Source organism: Chelon labrosus (assembly GCF_963514085.1).
Source record: "Chelon labrosus genome assembly, chromosome: 21".
Lineage (NCBI taxonomy): Eukaryota > Metazoa > Chordata > Actinopteri > Mugiliformes > Mugilidae > Chelon > Chelon labrosus.
The window spans coordinates 16,860,451-16,878,545 of record NC_140354.1 but is presented as its reverse complement, the minus strand read 5'-3'; the positions used below and the strand labels follow the sequence as shown (position 1 = coordinate 16,878,545).

Genomic DNA, 18,095 nt, shown 5'->3' with positions numbered 1-18,095 from the left:
TCAACAGGTGGGTACATTCTGAGGAAGAAAAAGAAGGTGAGCTTTGCAACGTAAAAAAAAAGAAGGCGCGGTCATCCATAGAAAGCAACATCGACAGACGATTGCAGGAGCACTACCGTGGTGAAGAAAAAGGCAAGTGAGGAGGTAAGCATGTCATTATCCAAGTCTACCATAAAGAGAAAACTTAAAGAGAGAAAATACAGGCATCACAAGTTGGAAACTATTCATAATGCTCTACACAGAATTTATCATATGTTAAAATTTTGCAAAAAATAAAATTAGAATGACAATTGCAACCATTTCAGACACCTTTTTATTTCAGGTTGTCCCAATTAGATTAGGACTTCCTTCTAAACTATGACATTGTCAAGAACTACATAAAGATAAATAACATCGACTAATGCAAATTTGCCAGAGCTTTCTTTTTGACACAATCCAGTGGTAAGTCTTTAAGTCAAAGGCAAAAACAAAAAGCACATTCAAATATATGAATTTAACATCTTTAGGGAAAAGTGCATCAAACTCTAATAATAGAAACTGTACACACACCCGGTAGATTTTTTAATTTTTTTAACCATGACTGACATTTAAATACAAACACCTTACTAGTGGGCAAATAAAACTGGGTATGGTTTGCATAACAATCATGATGAACACTGTGCTCCAGTGGGAGGAAGTAAAGAGAAAACAGCAAGGGACCAAGGATGGAGCTTTGGGGAACACCGCAGGTCAGAGGAGGCATCACCAATGATTGCTGCATGTGTTCCGTTTGACAAGAACAATCTAAAGCAATTATCTCTGGGAAGCATCCCTGAGGCCAACCAGCCTTTCAAGGCAATCAACGGCATCAAAAGCTGAGCTGACATCAGCTGTTAATAGGTTATTTACCTTAAGGGAGACCTATTTTGTTTTCTGTCATTTTCCATATGCAACAGTTTCAAATGATGAGGTAATAAGGTAATTCTTGTAGGTTTCTGGAGGGGTTTTCAACTTTTGATCATGTGCTACAGGCACAACACACCAGACTTGCAGACTTTCAGGAGTTGTCCAGTCTTAGGAAAGTGGGCTTAAAATGAAGACCGCAGAGACAGGAATTTAAATGTTTCAGACATAAGAACTGAGGATTTGTTTTAAATTCATGAATTATGCAGAGCTACTCTAGTCCACTCGACTACCCTTATATTTCACTTATAATTAAGGCTGTTTTGGTGCTTTTAAGAGGTTAGAACTGATCAAATGTATTATTTGTACTCATAAAAGAAACCACTTTTAAGGAAAATGCTTTCTTTTTGTAGATATTGAGAATTAGGTTAAATTCTGATGCTGTCTTGAGAAAGATGGCCACCCACACAACCACTACTGAGCTGATTAGACCAGGTGAGACAGGTCTGTTTGGTTTATCCTTGCTGGAGGTGACAGATGTTAACAGATTATCCTATAGCGTGTGATAAGTAAAGATTATCTTAAATGATCAACTAATATACAGATACAGGAATGGTAGCTCTCATTAGGTTATGTAGGAATACTTCTCAGTCACAAATATATTTGCAAAAACGATGGCAGCGTGAGAGGTGATTGTGTGATTTTCAGCTGCTTTATTTAGTGTTCAGTTTTTACCTTCTTTACTTGGTCATGAGGTATAGGCTCCTTTGTGTTAAAGACAAGTGTCTGCTTGTGTTGCATGACGCTACACCTTCTGCGTAGACATGGTGTAAGTGAAGGAGTCAAGGGGACGTTTAAGACAAATGGGCGTTGTGATGTAAACTTGGGAAATGCACAGCAGTTGATAACGTAAAAGTTACTGCACTCAAACTCAAGTTGAATCAATATGTGCGCAGCCCACAGTTGCTCTAAATCACACTTGTGAGATGGACCAAAAAACTAATTTGAAATTTAAATGCATGACTTCGTACGTAGGTATTGACAGAGACTGATGGCACAGCTAGTCTGGACTTTGTATCCACATGAGGAGGGAGGCACCAGGTGTCACGAGTGAGGTCAGGGCGTGGTCGGAGACCCACCCTCGGTCAGGGTCTTGAAGTGGACCGAGAGAGTCTCCTCCTCTGGGTTTGGCGGGCGCCGGTACTCCTCCCTGGTGATCAAGTAACCCAGTAGGACACCAAAGCACACCAGCAGGATCCCCAAGACGTTGGCCAGAACTCCCTCCGGGGCAAATTTGGAGTAGGTGGGCCTGAATCCGAAAAGAGAGGAGGACATTCAGGAGACAGAGGTAAAGAAAGAGACCGATGCAAACTTAGATAAGATGCATCCTAGTGGTTGTACAGATTAGTCGACTCAGTGCAGCGAGAAGGCTGGAGTACTATTAAATGCTATTGATGGTGCTGAGTTTCAGCTTGTTTTTATACAGGCTATACATACACTGATCAGACATAACATTATGACCACCTTCCTAATATTGTGTAGGTCACCCTTGTTGCCTCCAAAACTGCTGTGACTCGTCAGAGAGTGGACATGGGCCTTCTGAGGGTGTCCTGTGGTGTCTGGCAATAGGTCTTTGGGTCCTATGGGTTGAGAGGAGGGGCCTCTGTGGGTCATCCCACAGATACTTGATCAGTTCAGGATCTAGTGAATTTGGAGGCCAGGTCAACACCTTGTGCTGTTTTTCATGTTTTTTGAGTTGTTCCTAAACCGTTTTTGTGTATGTGCTTGTGCCAGGCTGCATCCTTCTGGGGATGGCTGCTGCCATCAAGGAGTGTCATTGCTATTGGGTGGGGGTGCCTGGTCTGGTCTAGGTTGGAGGTAGATGTCTAAGTAACATCCACACGAATTTTCCCAGTTTCCCAGCAGAACATTGCATTCACAAGAGATGGCATTGAAAGAGACTATATATAAGTATATCAAAAGATAAGGGCAGACCAACGTACATAATGCTGAAGAGGAGTTTCTCTGTGATCCCAAGCAGGCTGGTCCCTATAGCCATAACCAGTAGGACCAGGCCACAGAACACATGGACGGGGAGGTAAGAGGCTCTTAGCCATGCCGATGCAACAGGAAACAGGAAGAACATCAATCCCATCACCCACTGGAAGAAACAAAGTGACAGCATTGTGTTTCAATCCGCGTTCCACTTCGTGGCGTACAGTATACCGTGTAAAAATAGGGTGTGTACCTGTGTGCAGAAAAGAATTAAGGTAGCCATGCCGCACCAGCTGTGTAGGGAGTACATGTCTGGAATCTTAGCAGCTCTGTGGAAGTCAAACACAGCAACAAAACCTGCAAGAACAAAATCAGACACACATGTAGAACTGACATGTCAGTGTCTCAGATCTAAGGCTAACCATTTGGTATTCGTTTCACAATGACAACTCGCTCGCTTTCCCTCACCTATGATGCTGAGGATGAGGGCGAGCAGGTGAATGATGCCGTGGAGCAGCTTCACATTCCTCTTCGCCTCATTACGAAATACTCTATAGACCAGGATGGCTGCAGAGGAAGAGAAAGGGAAAAAGAGAAAGAGAGGTCTTCATCAGGCATCAAAATGTCCTCGTAACCTTGAAGAAAAACAACACTCTAGATCTAGGCCCATAAGAGGGTCCAGTCTGGAATTTTCAAAGTGCAAAAATGACATTAGCTGCAATTTTTCAATAAAAGTAAAAGCTATTCATAGTTTTTCCACTAGGGATTGCACTGTTTTAGTAAGAGTTGCGGCCGTAACGCAACACTAAGACACATAACTAAACAGCAGAGGGCAGCAATGTGCTAAATTTGGACTTTAAAACTAAGTTTTAAAAATATTGACAACAACCATGAAAAAATCAACAGTTAAAAACTGAAAATGGGGAAACATCCCAACAAGATTTCATCACATTAAAGTCCCCATGAAATGAATTAAACATCAGTTTACTTAAGTATTTTTCAATTGGATGTGTCTTCTATTATATGTCACCAGTTGGGTTTGCCAGCATCTGAAACGGCACAAAGTTGTTTTGTAGCTTTTATTAAACGTATTTGTCAAATTCTAAAAAAAAAAAAAACAAAGAAAGAAATGTTCATGACTCATCCTGCACTAAGGGGCGTGTACTGTAATTTTGTGTCCCTCCACCCACTTTCTACTTGTACAGAAATCCCCTCACAAAGCTGCCATGTCTACAAGGTTTTTCCAGGGAAAAAATAAATATGCAGAAAAAAAAGCATTCTGCTTTCTCTTTGGGGACTTTAAATAGAAATTAATTGATTCTGCTTAAATTTGAAAACCTGAACATTTGCATAAGACAGTTATACTAGTACTGTGTGAGAGGGAGACATTAGGAGATACACTATATTACCAAAAGTATTCGCTCACCTGCCTTTACTCATTCTATGAACTGAAGTGCCATCCCATTCCTAACTCATAGAATTCAATATGATGTCGGTCCACCTTTTGCAGCTATTACAGCTTCAACTCTTCTGGGAAGACTGTCCACAAGGTTGAGGAGAGTGTTTATAGGAATTTTTGACCATTCTTCCAAAAGCGCATTGGTGAGGTCACACACTGATGTTGGTCGAGAAGGCCTGGCTCTCAGTCTCCGCTCTAATTCATCCCAAAGGTGTTCTATCGGGTTCAGGTCAGGACTCTGTGCAGGCCAGTCAAGTTCATCCACACCAGACTCTGTCATCCACGTCTTTATGGACCTTGCTTTGTGCACTGGTGCACAGTCATGTTGGAAGAGGAAGGGGCCCGCTCCAAACTGTTCCCACAAGGTTGGGAGCATGGAATTGTCCAAAATGTTTTGGTATCCTGAAGCATTCAATGTTCCTTTCACTGGAACTAAGGGGCCAAGCCCAGCTCCTGAAAAACAACCCCATACCATAATTCCTCCTCCACCAAATTTCACAGTTGGCACAATGCAATCTGAAATGTACCGTTCTCCTGGCAACCTCCAAACCCAGACTCGTCCATCAGATTGCCAGATGGTAAAGCGTGATTCATCACTCCAGAGAACGCGTCTCCACTGCTCTAGAGGCCAGTGGCGGCGTGCTTTACACCATTGCATCCGACGCCTTGCATTGCACTTGGTGATGTGTGGCTTGGCTGCAGCTGCTCGGCCATGGAAACCCATTCCATGAAGCTCTCTGCGTACTGTACTTGGGCTAATCTGAAGGTCACATGAAGTTTGTAGCTCTGTAGCAATTGACTGTGCAGAAAGTCGGCGACCTCTTTGCACTATGCGCTTCAGCATCCGCTGACCCCTCTCCGTCACTTTACGTGGCCTACCACTTCGTGGCTGAGTTGCTGTTTTTCCCAAACGCTTCCATTTTGTTATAATAGAGCTGACAGTTGACTGTGGAATATTTAGGAGCGAGGAAATTTCACGACTGGATTTGTTGCACAAGTGGCATCCTATGACAGTTCCACGCTGGAATTCACTGAGCTCCTGAGAGCGGCCCATTCTTTCACAAATGTCTTGTTTCACAGTCTGCATGCCTGAGTGCTTGAATTTATACACCTGGGGCCAGGCCAAGTGATTAGAACACCTGATTCTGATCATTTGAATGGATGAGCGAATACTTTTGGTAATATAGTGTATATGTACTACATATTGAATGTATAAGGCTGGGTTAAAGGGCTGACAGACATATGTACTGTGCACAGACAGAGCCCCCAATGTCACCTTTTACTGGAGAGATTCATGTACACCCCCACACAACTGCTTATTGTGTTCAGTTTAAATCCTTTCTTTTGGCCACCTGTGCCAGCGGCTTTATTCGATTTCCACTAAGCAGCTTCATATTTTTTCTTTTCAAGGTGCAACATTTGTTGTTCAGAGCGAGCGGCCCAAAAGCTGAAAGGGCCTTTTGAAAGGTTCTGTTCTCCACATAAGCTCTGCGCAACCTCAGGTGTTGAAACATACTGGAAAGTGGCCAAAAGGGTTTATTAAGAAAGAAAAAATATGTGCTGTCAAAATGTAACCGCGTTAGCGCGGACATGTGTTTGTGTGAGGAACCCCCAAGGGTGTTTCCAACTCACATTAACCCCCCCTTCCCAGAGCCCATCTAATGTCCAGCTGACCTTTTATTTTATTGCTCTAATGCAATCTAGCGCTGGACCAGTTGAGCTAATGTGGTTACGCTCATTAGCAAAAGCACCCAAGGCTGCAGACATGCAACCAAAAAGGAGGGAAATCTCACGCTGTCTTCATTTCATGGATCATTGACATCACTGGGATTTGGTGCATCATGAGCAGTCAGCATGAAAATATCACAGTTAGGCCAAAAGTACAAGGACTCTTCTTTCAGGACCTTGAGTGCCTGTGGCAAATTTATTAAGACAGGTAATAGTGGTGGTTTGGAAATGTAACTTTTTTCAGTAACAAGAAGAGAAGATTACTTTACACAAATAAGGAAAGATGGCCAAAACAGAATGCCAGAAATAAGCCTAAGTATTGTAGCTGGTAAGGTAACTGCTAACAAACTAGTTTTACTTTACAGGGACAGAATAGTCTTCATGCTAAGAAGTTTGCTAACTGCTTGCTAATCACCAGTTGCAAGCTCATTAGCTGTTTGCTAACAGGACAATAAAGTCACATAAACTCCTCCAGCTAGAGAATAAAAAGAATAACAAATGACACACCTGGAGTTTAATTTACCTGATTTTACAAAATATTTAGTGCATAACACTCAGTGGAGTAGTGAGTACTCGCATGTCTAAATGGTGAACTACTAATCGCTAACACGCTAGCTAGCTGGGAACGTGCAAGTGCCATTCAAAATATAATCATATTTAAGAGTTTTACTTTGCAGGGATAAAAAGCTAATAACAAGTTTGATAACTGTTTGATAATTGTTAGTTAGCAAGCTTTTTTAGCTTGGTTGCTAACAGGACAGTCAAGTCACACGCTTAATATAAAACATGTACTTAAAATTAACTCCTCAAACTATATATGACTATAACTATAAATGCTAATTTACATAGTTTTACTAAATATTTAGTGCGTAAAGCCTGGAGTAGTAATGCTCGCATGTCTAGATGATGAAGTACTGTCGTGCGGGGGCTAACCGCTAACACACTAGTTAGCTAGGAACATGGTAGTGCCAGTGCGTGAAAATATGATCATATAAAAGAGTTTTACTTTGCAGGGACATAAGGCTAATAACAAGTTTGCTAAATTTTTGTTAATTGTCAGTTAGCAAGCGCATTAGCTTGGTTGCTAATAGGACAATAAGGTCACACACTTGATTCAAAACATGTCCTTGAAATTGACTCCTGTCTTAAAAAAAGGGACTGTAAATGTCCAGTTTCACAAGAAAGAGAAAAAACAAACTGAATGTACATGGTATTACAAAATACCTATATCTACTTTGCGATGTATTGACTTCTCACGTGTCTAGATGATGAACAACTGTAGTTTATGAGGTAATGGCTAACACTGGCTAGCTATACTAGTGCCAGTCAGTCAAAATATGATTATAATAAAGAGTTTTACTTTAAAGGGACAATGAAAGCAGTTCATACTAACAGGTGATTGCTAATTATCAGTTACCAAACCCATTAGCTCTGTTGCTAACAGGACAATAAGGTCAAATTGGCTTCTCTAAAACCATTTGCAAAATTTTTGTGGTGCCTAAATAAGAGTGGCTACCATTACCCTCTTTGCCAAAAAACTGCAGTTTTTAAATACTAATTATAAGAAGTTTCTAAATAGTAAGTCATATTGTGGACACGCGAGAGGTTTTTATGAGTGCATCATTTGTTTATGCATTGATTTATGCGCCCTGTGTGCTGACAGGCGCTTTCCTTGTCAACCAGTTTAATTCCCTGTTGGGAAACCGGGTCAAAACTGCATGTGTCATAAAAACACACGCTTTAAAAATGGTTCCCTTTCTCTGCAACAATCAGACTAGCTGGGATGAATGAGGGAAACTGTTGTGTGTCTGGTTAGTGTTGGCCTAATGCAGCAGGTCAGTAATAGAGTGTGGCTTGAGGCTAAGATGCACATGTATAACCGCATTCATAGGCACAGACCTAAGAAAACACAGAATCATGATGACTTGCTTCCTGTTTCACTCAATTTACAGAAGATTAACCAAAAGGACTTCTCATAACCATGACAACAGACGTGATGGGAGATATCAGTGGTTGCAAAGAGAAAACGTCACTTCCGTAAAGGCTCTAGGGATGGACTGTTTGATTGTTCAGTTTTTTGTCAGTTAGAGATAGAAGAATCATTTAGACGGATGCTGTGGATGTATTGTGTTCAGGTGCAGACTCACCGTCACCATGCAAGAAGACCAGACCCAGCACCATACACAGGGGGTGCAGGTTGAACTCCTGTGCGGAGCCATTCCAGGCGAAACCCCCTCGGTAGTGACCCATCCACACACCGGTTAGCACCACCGACGCCAGCCCCAGCACCTGCGACGCTCCCACCAGCCCCGCAAACAAAGAGCGACCCTGACGGGGGCCAGATTCATCCATGATCTGAGAGACAGAAACAGAGCAATCACAACTGATGCCTCGGGCTGTACCATTTCCAGAGCGAATTCAATTAGGAAGCTGAGGTAGACGAAGACAAACGCAGTGCATGACGTGGCAAATCTGTACCCCACAAATAAATTTTGTTGGACCTATTTCAGCATTTATGGCGGAACAAAAACACATTTTACCACCTTAAATATAAGGATTTGTATCCATGAAGCACACAGCTAAGGATGCTTCGGCATCTTTACGCGCTCTTTAAGTTTCTATCTGGGTGGAGACAATGAGAGGTCAGGGGCCACATGATGTCCTGAAGAGCTGACAGTCGAGCATGGAATTGCATACAAAAAGAAGGATGCTTTTGAAAGACGGTTCTCAGGGTAAGAACTACACACAAGGCAGACAGTCCTTCATGGGGGTTGCGCAGCGTGATATAACACACCATAACCACAATATGTGTACTGAGAGCGCACAACATGACTTGACATGTTACTCCAAAAGGGGTTTTTAAAATACTTTTTGACGCTTAGGGTTACTGTCCTGCTGCGTTGTCCAGCTTCTTTCGAGCTTCAGCCGACAGTCAGGAATACATTTTGCACTCAAAGGCGGCAGGGCAGGACATCCAACGGCATGATGCTGCCGCCGCCGTGCTTCACAGTGGGGATTCACTGTATTCATTCTGGTATGCAGTGCTCAATATTTCCCAATGAAAATGTAGTTAAATGTAAGTATAAAAGACTTGAGTGAAGTTTGACGAAAAGGTACCTGAGGAAAATCTCGCTCTTTTACGGCCACGAACATGACGACTGGTATAAGTAAAGAAATCCACCATGGGACTCCTCTGGAGACCCTTGCCTCCGTTGCAGTTAGTCAGTAAAGCTGACAGGCCAGAGCTAAGGACAGGATGGAGATTACATAGCCTGAAGTAACACACCATAACCACAATCTACTACTAGTGCTAGCACGCAACATGACTTGGCACATTACCCAAGGTTGTTGTTTAAAATCTTTCCGCAGTAGATTTACTTTGAAGCTTAGGCTCATCGTCCTGCCGCATCGTCCAGTTTCTTCTGAGCGTCAGATGAATGCATTTCATGATGCTGCTGCCGCCATGCTTCACAGCGGTGTACACCACGCAGTGCTTGAGGTTTCCCAATGAGATGCAGTGAAATGTGAGCATGAAAAGACTTGAGTGAAGTTTAAGTACTTCTAAAGGGTGCTTTGAGGAACATCTCACACTTCTACATCCACTAAGGCGATGGTTGCTGTAGGTAAATACATAAACACTGGCTTTTCTGCTGGCAGGAGCAAATGCTGCCATGTCTCAAACATCTGTGACTGTGAGAACAGGACTACTCAGCGCAAAGCCCTGAGAATAACATGATATAATGTTTCACAAAGCCCGCATCTGATCTTTTTTTTTTTGTTTGTTTTTTTTTAATCATGTTTTTCATCAACAAGGAGTCATGAGATACGCCGGTGGCGTTAAGGGGTCATAACAGGAAGTGTCGCACAGGAGCTGGCGGCTGTCAACAGCAGCTTTAAGAGGGCACGTAGCAGAAGCGAGCCGAAATCAAACGACCCTTTGACGCACCCAAAAGTCAATTACTATCACAACCTCTGCAAAGACAGTTATGGCTGACACTTGCCACTGTTGCGTTCGAGGCTCATCACCTGCTCAGACACCTCGTAAAAGTGTCACAGGAGCAAGAATTACGAGGCGATTGCAATTAAATGACACGCCGCGGCGGTGCGCTGGCACCTGTTAGCTACCTGACATCAACGCGACGCGACGGCAGCCAATATTTGTACTTTTCAGGGACAGTAGCCTATATTTATCTGATGTTGATAGTGGTGTTAAGAAAGAAAGAAGGAAAAACAAGAAACGCACAATAGGAAAAAGGGGAAATGGACAATAAAGAAGCCGGTGGAGGTTAATACTCACTGCGCTGCAGGCTTCGCTTTGCTGTGCTGAGGAAGTCCTGGAGTCTGGACTTAACAGATCCGCCCTCAGACCGCGCAGATGTGTGTGTGTGTGTGCTCTGCGTGCGTGGGTGTGGGTGTGTTTTGGATGCCCTCCTAAACCAGCGCAAACCATGTGACTGTGGGACTGAGATAAGGAGAAGGAAGCAAAACGCACTGCCAGCATAATCATTCTTCTTCTTATTATTATTATTATCATCATTGGTATTTATGCAAATAAACGCTAAATTTATTGAATTATGCAAAATGAGGCGTTTAATTCAACTCTTAAGTGTCACCAAGAGAGAGATGCTTGGGTGGGGGGTTAGGTGGACTGCGCAGATCGATGACTAACAGCAAGGTGCGTTGCCTTGGCGACGCTGGAGCGGGGGGATGGATTTGGAGAGGAGGAGGAGGAGCAGGAGGTGAAGGGGGGAAGGAGGAGGAGGAGGAGGAGGATGGGAGTGACTGTTTTAGAATCACAGCGGCTCATTAGTGGAAGTAAATCGGATTAATCAGCGGCTAAATTAAAGCTGCCGCCGCCCCCCCCCCCCCCCCCCCTTTGCTGCTTCTGCTCCCGGAAGGGTTAAGAGAGAAGCTGGGGTTGTGTCGTCACCCAGAGAGCGATTTATTTAGGCATGCTAATATGTTAATGAAGCAGTCGCGTTTGAAATGGTTAAATACAAGGTGGCTTCGTCAGCAAGCGAACAAAATAAATTTAAAAAACGTGCCATTCATGACTGACTGATTTTATGCTGCACAAGCTGCGCCTTCAAATATCCCCACACAGCGGTGCCACTTTTTGCAGCAGCACGCCAAGGAAGTGACTCAGATTTCAAGCAAGTTTTAACACCAGCTGGATTAGAAAAAGAAAAGCTGTGGCTCATTAAGGTGTATTTGACTCTAAACCACTGGCTTAACTCACGATGCAGGGACGAGTCTCGGCTTTAAGTGACTTTACATCAGTATAAGAGCATATCTGTGGGGGAGGTGCACGCCTTTAACTCATGCACTGTTTCAAACTTAAGTGGACGGTTATCCGTGAAGTGTTTTATTTCCTACACACCTTCAGTTCGTGCCCCTGTGTCGCCTCTAACTCAGTGTGGTCGTTAGCAGACGGGCTGCACCTGAATACGACTGGGATCAGGTGAATTGCCACCTCTTTGCCGTCACAAAGCTCTGTCCTTCTGAATGATGAAAACTCCTGGTAGGCTCCCCCGCACGCGTCCCGTTGCCTTGTTCCACCACTGCAACTTTTCGGTTTTATTTGTTCTTCAGGGGTTTAGCATCTTGCAGTTCTGGTTTCTTCATCTTTGACAGGGACATTTGTTCACCTAGGTCGCAGGTGTCAAACATACGGCCCGTGGGCCAAAAGCGGCCCGCCACAGGGTCTAATCTGGCCCACAGTGTGAAAATTACATAGAAGACAGCAGATTTTCAATGAAAATAACTGTTAGCCCTAAGTTGTCCACTGTTTCAGTAAGAGAAGTGAACAGAACACAACACAGACCCCCAGGATTAAACAACAGACAGCAAAGTGCCCAAACTGCACTTATTTTGCTTAAGAAATTTCCTTTTTTAAAGGATACATCAACTGTAAACATTCTCCTAATTTACTTGTTCTTTTTTGCACTAAAACAAATGAAAAAAATCAGGAGCTGTCGTTACTTATAGGTTATTATCTTACTGGTCCGGCCCGCTTGAGATCAAATTGTTACTGTATGTGGCCCTCGAACTAAAATGAGTTTGACGCCCCTGACCTAGGTCCTTGGACCACGAGTCACAAGGTAGTGTTTCCTCACCACACGAAACATTTTTCACTCATTCATAATCTCTCTCATAATCTCCGGCGCATATTGCCATTCACTCGAGCGTTTCTCCAGCTTCCTTTAACATCGGTCACTGTTTACTCCTCACACAGAAATATAACCCCACCTCAAACCAAACCCCAGCTCTCAGTGAACATGTTGTTGACATGGCTCACGGTCCAGAAACGCTTAACGTAATTAAAGCCGAGATTTTAAGCCAGTATGCGTTTAGTCTAATTTCAAATTGAGTTGTCCTTAAACGCAGAGGCCTGGAGCACAGACAACATGCAACAGTCCAGATGCAGACATCACAAGACATGCTAGCTGTACCGTGCATGGTTAGACGTTTGTTTTTAACGCTGCTTATCTTCATGTCTCTATCTCATATTGTTCTGGGTTTAGATTTGTATTGTGTTTAAGCATCATGCTGTATAAAGGCAGTGCACTGAAGGAACTGCTGTCAGTTACTACCCATGCACTCTGTGGTCCTGTCCTCTTGAGGGCGCCGCAGTCCTTGATAATTGACTTAGTGGCCTGACATTTATTTTTTTATTTATTTAGCAGTCTGACATTTAGCGAAGCTGCAGGATCACTGCCGTTCACCCAGGGGTCTGGAGATGCACCGGGGTGGGGTGGGGGTGCATGGGGGGATGATGGCAAAAACTACAGAAAAGCTTTCATGCACAATTAGGCGATGCTTCTGCGCGCAGTACAGTTGCCGTGAGAGTGTTGCTTAATTTATAAATTTGCGCCGCTGCCTTGTGAAACATTTAAAAAATAAAAAGCGTGTTTGGAAAATGGATGGGTGTTAAGTTGGGGGGGGGGGGGGGGGGGCGGGCCACGGCTCACGTGTTCGCCAGGTTTCTGCGCCTCTGCTGAACGTGCGTCAAGACTTCCACTCTTACTTTTTTAGAAGGTGGAAAGAGAACAGTTGTCAAGGCTATCTTCATTAATGTCAGAAACTGGTGTCTGCAGCCCGTGTGTGTGTGTTAGTGTGTGTGTTTTAGTGTGTGTCGGTGTGTGTGTGCTCTTTTTCTGTCTGACATTTCTGATTTCTCCTGTGACTCACAGGAGGCTGACTCACCACTGCTCCTTTAGCGGTGTTTGTGTGTGTGTGTGTGTGTGCGCCGCATATTGACATGTTATTTGTTAATATTTTCTCATCACTTTCTCTCTCTCTCTCCATCCATCCCTGTCTTCATCTTTCACGGCAGCTTTTAAAGACACCTGAGAGACCGTTTCCTCCCTCCAACCTTCTTCCCGGTGCAGTAATAAAAGTCTCCCTCCTTCAGTGTGACCGGACACATTTCTACCTGTGTGGGTTTGAACCTGTCGCGCTTCTATTAGTCTGAGATTCTACATCCACCCACTGGTGCGGCGCGAGGTCACATTTTTGTCATTATGCACGGTGAATTTGATGAGTTGCTTTCCGGCCGAGACGACAGTTAGATTAATACCTTTCAGATGTAAGTGCTCCAAATGTGCTAGCTTAGCTTAGCTCGAAGCTAAGAGGCTCCAGAGGGAATTAGTTGTCTGCATAGTTACTAAGTTATCTTTTGTTCTTTTTCACTTTGCAAGGTGGGGTAAAGGAAGCAACCAAAACACGAGACTATCAGCTAAACACAAGACCATTTACAGGATTAATACCTTTCAGATAAGGGTTTGGCATGAGCTTAGCTTAGCTTAGCACAAAAACAGGAAAAAATCTAGACTGTGGAAGCTAGCCTATCCAAAGTTGTAGAACCACAGAAAAATGTAAAATGGTTACATTTATTTATTTTACTTTTACTTATTGCAAACACTTTCCTTTTAGCTTTGTTTTGGTCTCCACCAACTGCAGATATACAGTTGTCTATATAGCTTGTAAACAATCATTTTTTTATCTCAAGGTGGGATAAAGGAAACAACCTAAACACGAACTTATCAGCTAAACGCAAGACCATTTACAGTATTAATACCTGTCAGATAAGGGTTCCGCATCAGCTAGCTTAGCTTAGCTTAGCTTAGCTTAGCACATAAATAAGAAACACGGAGAAACATCTAGACTGCGGAAACTAACCTATCCAAAGTTGTAGCACCACAGAAAAATGTAAAATGTTAAATTTTAAAGTATTTCTATCCACGGTAATGCTTTGTCAACATTAACTTTGATGTAAAGATTAAAATGTTTTTCACTCCTAATAACAGATTTTTTTGTAAGGTCAGAGTAATTAACTATATACAAAATCACTATAAACACAAGATGATTAGAATTCAGTTTCTTCCTTATTGCATACCCAAACACTTTCCTTTTAGCTTTGTTTTGGTCTCCACCAACTGCAGATTTATATAGTTGTTTGTCTATATAGCTACTAAACGATCTTTTTTTTTCTATTATTTATTATTTACAGGAATAATACCTTTCAGATAAGTGTTCGGCATGAGCTAGCTTAGCTTAGCTTAGCTTAACTTAGCATAAATACAGGAAACACGGAGAAACATCTAGACTGTGGAAGCTAGCCTATCCAAAGTTGTAGAACCACAGAAAAATGTAAAATGTTAAATTTTAAAATATGTCCATCCACGGTAATGCTTTGTCTAACAACAAACTACAGACACACAACGACTATAGTGAACTCTCACCTTTTATTATTAGACTGAGGTAGCTTTCAGTTTCCTATTTACATCATACCCGAAACACTTTCTTTTTTAGCTCTGTTTTTGGTATCTACCAAGTCCAGGAGGACATATTTGACTCTTTACCTGCTAAATGCTGCTAACCGCTAACGGTGACATTTGTTGTTGGGCAGGCATCCAGGTCTGGTCTGGGCTACGTCAATAGAAGGCTGTCAGGAAGCTCAACTCTCTGCCCTCTCCCCCCCGTTCTACGCTTCGTCTGTGACATTTATAGTGTATATTATATTTATTGACTCGTTTTATCCCTTTTTGCACCTGCACAACTTGCACCAGCCACTTTATGTCTGTTGTTATGTGCCTTAATTTTTATTCTATTTTGTTTATACACATTTTAGATCCTGTGGATGTGTTGCACATGTCAGAATTGTCATTAAAGCTGACTTTAACATTGACTTTGAGTACAAGGGTTTGGCCAAAACTGTTCCGTGGGCCCCTATTTTGCATGGTGGCGCAGACATAATGAAAATAACCTGAAATCCATTGTATTGTCACAGGCTAATTGCCTTGTGGTAGCTTGTCCCCTGGTAGTCTGGGGCCCTCGGGGAGTTTCTCGCCAATCCAGTCTTGCCTGCTGCAAGACCAGACAGCCATGAGCTGTGAAACCCAAACAATGAGCTGAATAACACTAAAATTCTCAGTAGAGTTTAGGAGGGCTGCATCATTATTTATTAGTGTTTAGTGTCCAGTATTTACTCTAACCTATACACGCCATCATACAATCCATTGTTTTTGTAAAAATATTGATTATGTAAGTGTCTTTCAGGTTAATAGGGACTTGTGTGGCACGGTGTGTAGTTGAATTCGCACTGGGCAGTACACAGTATATTCATGTCAATTATTTTAGTATGACCAGGCCTATTTATAGACAAGTAATGGAATGAAAGAGACCAACATTGTGACCTTTGACCTTTACCTATGTCAGCCAATCCATATCCGTCTGTTCCCAAGACCTGCGCCAATCAGCGGAGCCCTTTTAAAAATACCCACGCGGCACCTGTGGAGCAGTCAGACTGAGGATGGCGTCTCCATGGCAACAACATCATTACCAGAATAGCTCTTTATTTCTCTCTCTTTCTCTCTATTTCTGTCTCGCACTTTCTCCGTCCCTTTTCATTTGCACCCTCCGCTTTCCTCTCCTCGTTGTGCTCCTCTGTTCATGCAGAATGCCTCCCCTCCGCTCTCCTTTTTTTTTTCCTTTTTCGCAGGCCTTCTCCAGCCGTCCATCTTCCCACCTCCAGTCTTCGCCTTATTTCTCTCCCGTGATTATGTCCTCCTTTCAACGTGTTTTTGTCCGACCTCCTTTGTTGCCTTCCCGTTCGGGCCTCTTATTTTGTCCCCCAATGTTCCTTTTTTTTTTTTTTTTTTCCTATTCCCTCCACCTCCTCCACATGCTAATTTCTAGTCAACAGCGGTGGATATGGTTTGCTACAATAATGCTAAAAGTTAATAATGCTAATGCTAAAAACCCTTAAACTCCACCTAACTTTAACTCTGGGCTTACGAGCATAAAGGCTACATATATCATGCTTAACAACTGATGCTAAAGCTAACAGCTCAAAAACATTACAGTCCTCGACTATGGGAGGGTATTAACTGAGACTGAGACATATGTGGCCAGATAACGGATGACATTCAGATTTATGGAGAGATAAATTTGATGTATGCTTTAATGTTTTTTAGGAAGCATGTTTCCCAACGGGAATTTGTGTTTGGCAAATGCGATGCACAGCGAGATCAAGTTGAAGACTTCCAGAACAGAGTGTCTGCTGCAACTGCATGCTCTGCTAAATATGCAGCGGCAGTTCCAAGTCCTCACCTCCCCCCCCAACCCCCCACTGGCGGTGAGCTAAGTAGCTATAGTTTGCATCTTGATGAAAACCACGCTCTCACAGTGCTTTAAGTGTTAAAAGTAAAAAAAGGAAGAATGTTCTCACCCACAATCACGTGTTGGCGTGCTTGTCTGCCGGTATCAACAAGTCACGATCATTCAAGCTACACTGTGAATTTCTACAGAAAATATAAAATATGAGGTGATATTGCTGATTTCTTAGTTCTCAGTTTTTTGTCCTCTTCCACTTTTCATTATAGGAACCAGGGGACAAGGATCTGAAGCTTTCTGAGATGTGCTATTACCTGGAGTCTCACTCCCTGGGTTCCTCTACCATCATCAGTCTACACATCCCTCCCTGTTTTCATCCCATCCCTTTGACTCCTTTTCATCCCATCACCTGAAACCTTTTTCATCCCAACCTCTCGATCCATTTCATCTGTTTTCATCCCATCCCCTCGACCCCATCTCATCCCTTTTCATCCCTTCCCTTTGACCTTTTCATCACATCCCCTCGAAGCCCTTTCATCTGTTTTCATCCCATCCCCTTGACCCTATCTCATCTCTTTTCATCCCTTCCCCACGACATTTTCATCCCATCCCCCTCGACCCTATCTCATCTCTTTTCATCCCTTCCCCACGACATTTTCATCCCATCCCCCTTGACCTCATCTCATCTCATTTCATCCATTACCCTCAGCCCCTTTTTATCCCTTCCCCTTGACCCTTTTCATCCCATCCCCTCGACCTCTTTTCATCCCATGCCCTTCGACCCTTCTTATCCATTTGTCTCACAAACTGTCAACCGATAAACCTATTTGCATATAATTAAAGTGTGGTCTTTGTTCCTGAAAGTATATTTAATCAAGGCGACAACTTCAAGTGTCAGAGTAAAACTAAAATACTATGAAACCTAGCGTTAGTGTGTGGTGTTGTGAAGATGTGGCTGCCCTCAGTGGTTTTGTCTTTATACGTGTGTTTCATTAATCACACACTGATACGGCAAAGAAAAATCTTCAGAACACAACTGCACAGCTGCATTCTTGCAACGGCATATGGCCAAAACATCAACCTGTGATCAAACGTGGGCAAATCATCCAACTGCAGCATCTGCAGTACTCCTACTTCCCACTGCACTGGCTCAATAGTAAAACTGGGTTTTCAAAGGTATGTATAGGTGTGGTATACGTTTTTTTTTTAGCAGCAAGGGCAAAACTAAAGAACCGACAACAGTCCCACCACAAATAAGACTAGCGATAGTTTCCGGCAGACAGCTACAGCAGGCAGACGTGGGAATTGAATCTAGTCACGGTGATTATAGACATATATTGAATATTAAGGTCAAATATTTTATCTGAAATAGCATCATTAACGGCCTTAAAGTGCCAGCGCCTATAAGTATTTG

At 42.9% G+C, this 18,095-nt stretch overlaps 1 protein-coding gene across 1 annotated transcript; it reads right to left on the bottom strand.

Moving 5' to 3' along the window:
• Positions 1-159: 159 nt before the first annotated feature.
• cyb561 (cytochrome b561) lies at positions 160-10,450 on the bottom strand. The gene is made up of 6 exons (XM_084571246.1): positions 10,362-10,450; positions 8,212-8,419; positions 3,346-3,444; positions 3,131-3,234; positions 2,886-3,043; positions 160-2,191 (listed from the first exon to the last, which is right to left on the bottom strand). The coding sequence occupies exons 2-6, from the start codon at positions 8,414-8,416 to the stop codon at positions 1,999-2,001; spliced, it is 759 nt and encodes a 252-aa protein (XP_084427372.1). The 5' UTR covers positions 8,417-8,419; positions 10,362-10,450; the 3' UTR covers positions 160-1,998.
• Positions 10,451-18,095: the final 7,645 nt, after the last annotated feature.

Bases quoted from the DNA above. Each gene is read 5' to 3' on its own strand.
- cyb561 (XM_084571246.1), bottom strand. From the start codon at position 8,416: ATGGATGAATCTGGCCCCCGTCAGGGTCGCTCTTTGTTTGCGGGGCTG. The intron at 3,445-8,211 runs GTGAGTCTGCAC...CTTCCTCTGCAG, and splicing joins GGTCTTCTTGCATGGTGACG to CCATCCTGGTCTATAGAGTA. The intron at 3,044-3,130 runs GTACACACCCTA...TGTTTCTTCCAG, and splicing joins TAATTCTTTTCTGCACACAG to TGGGTGATGGGATTGATGTT.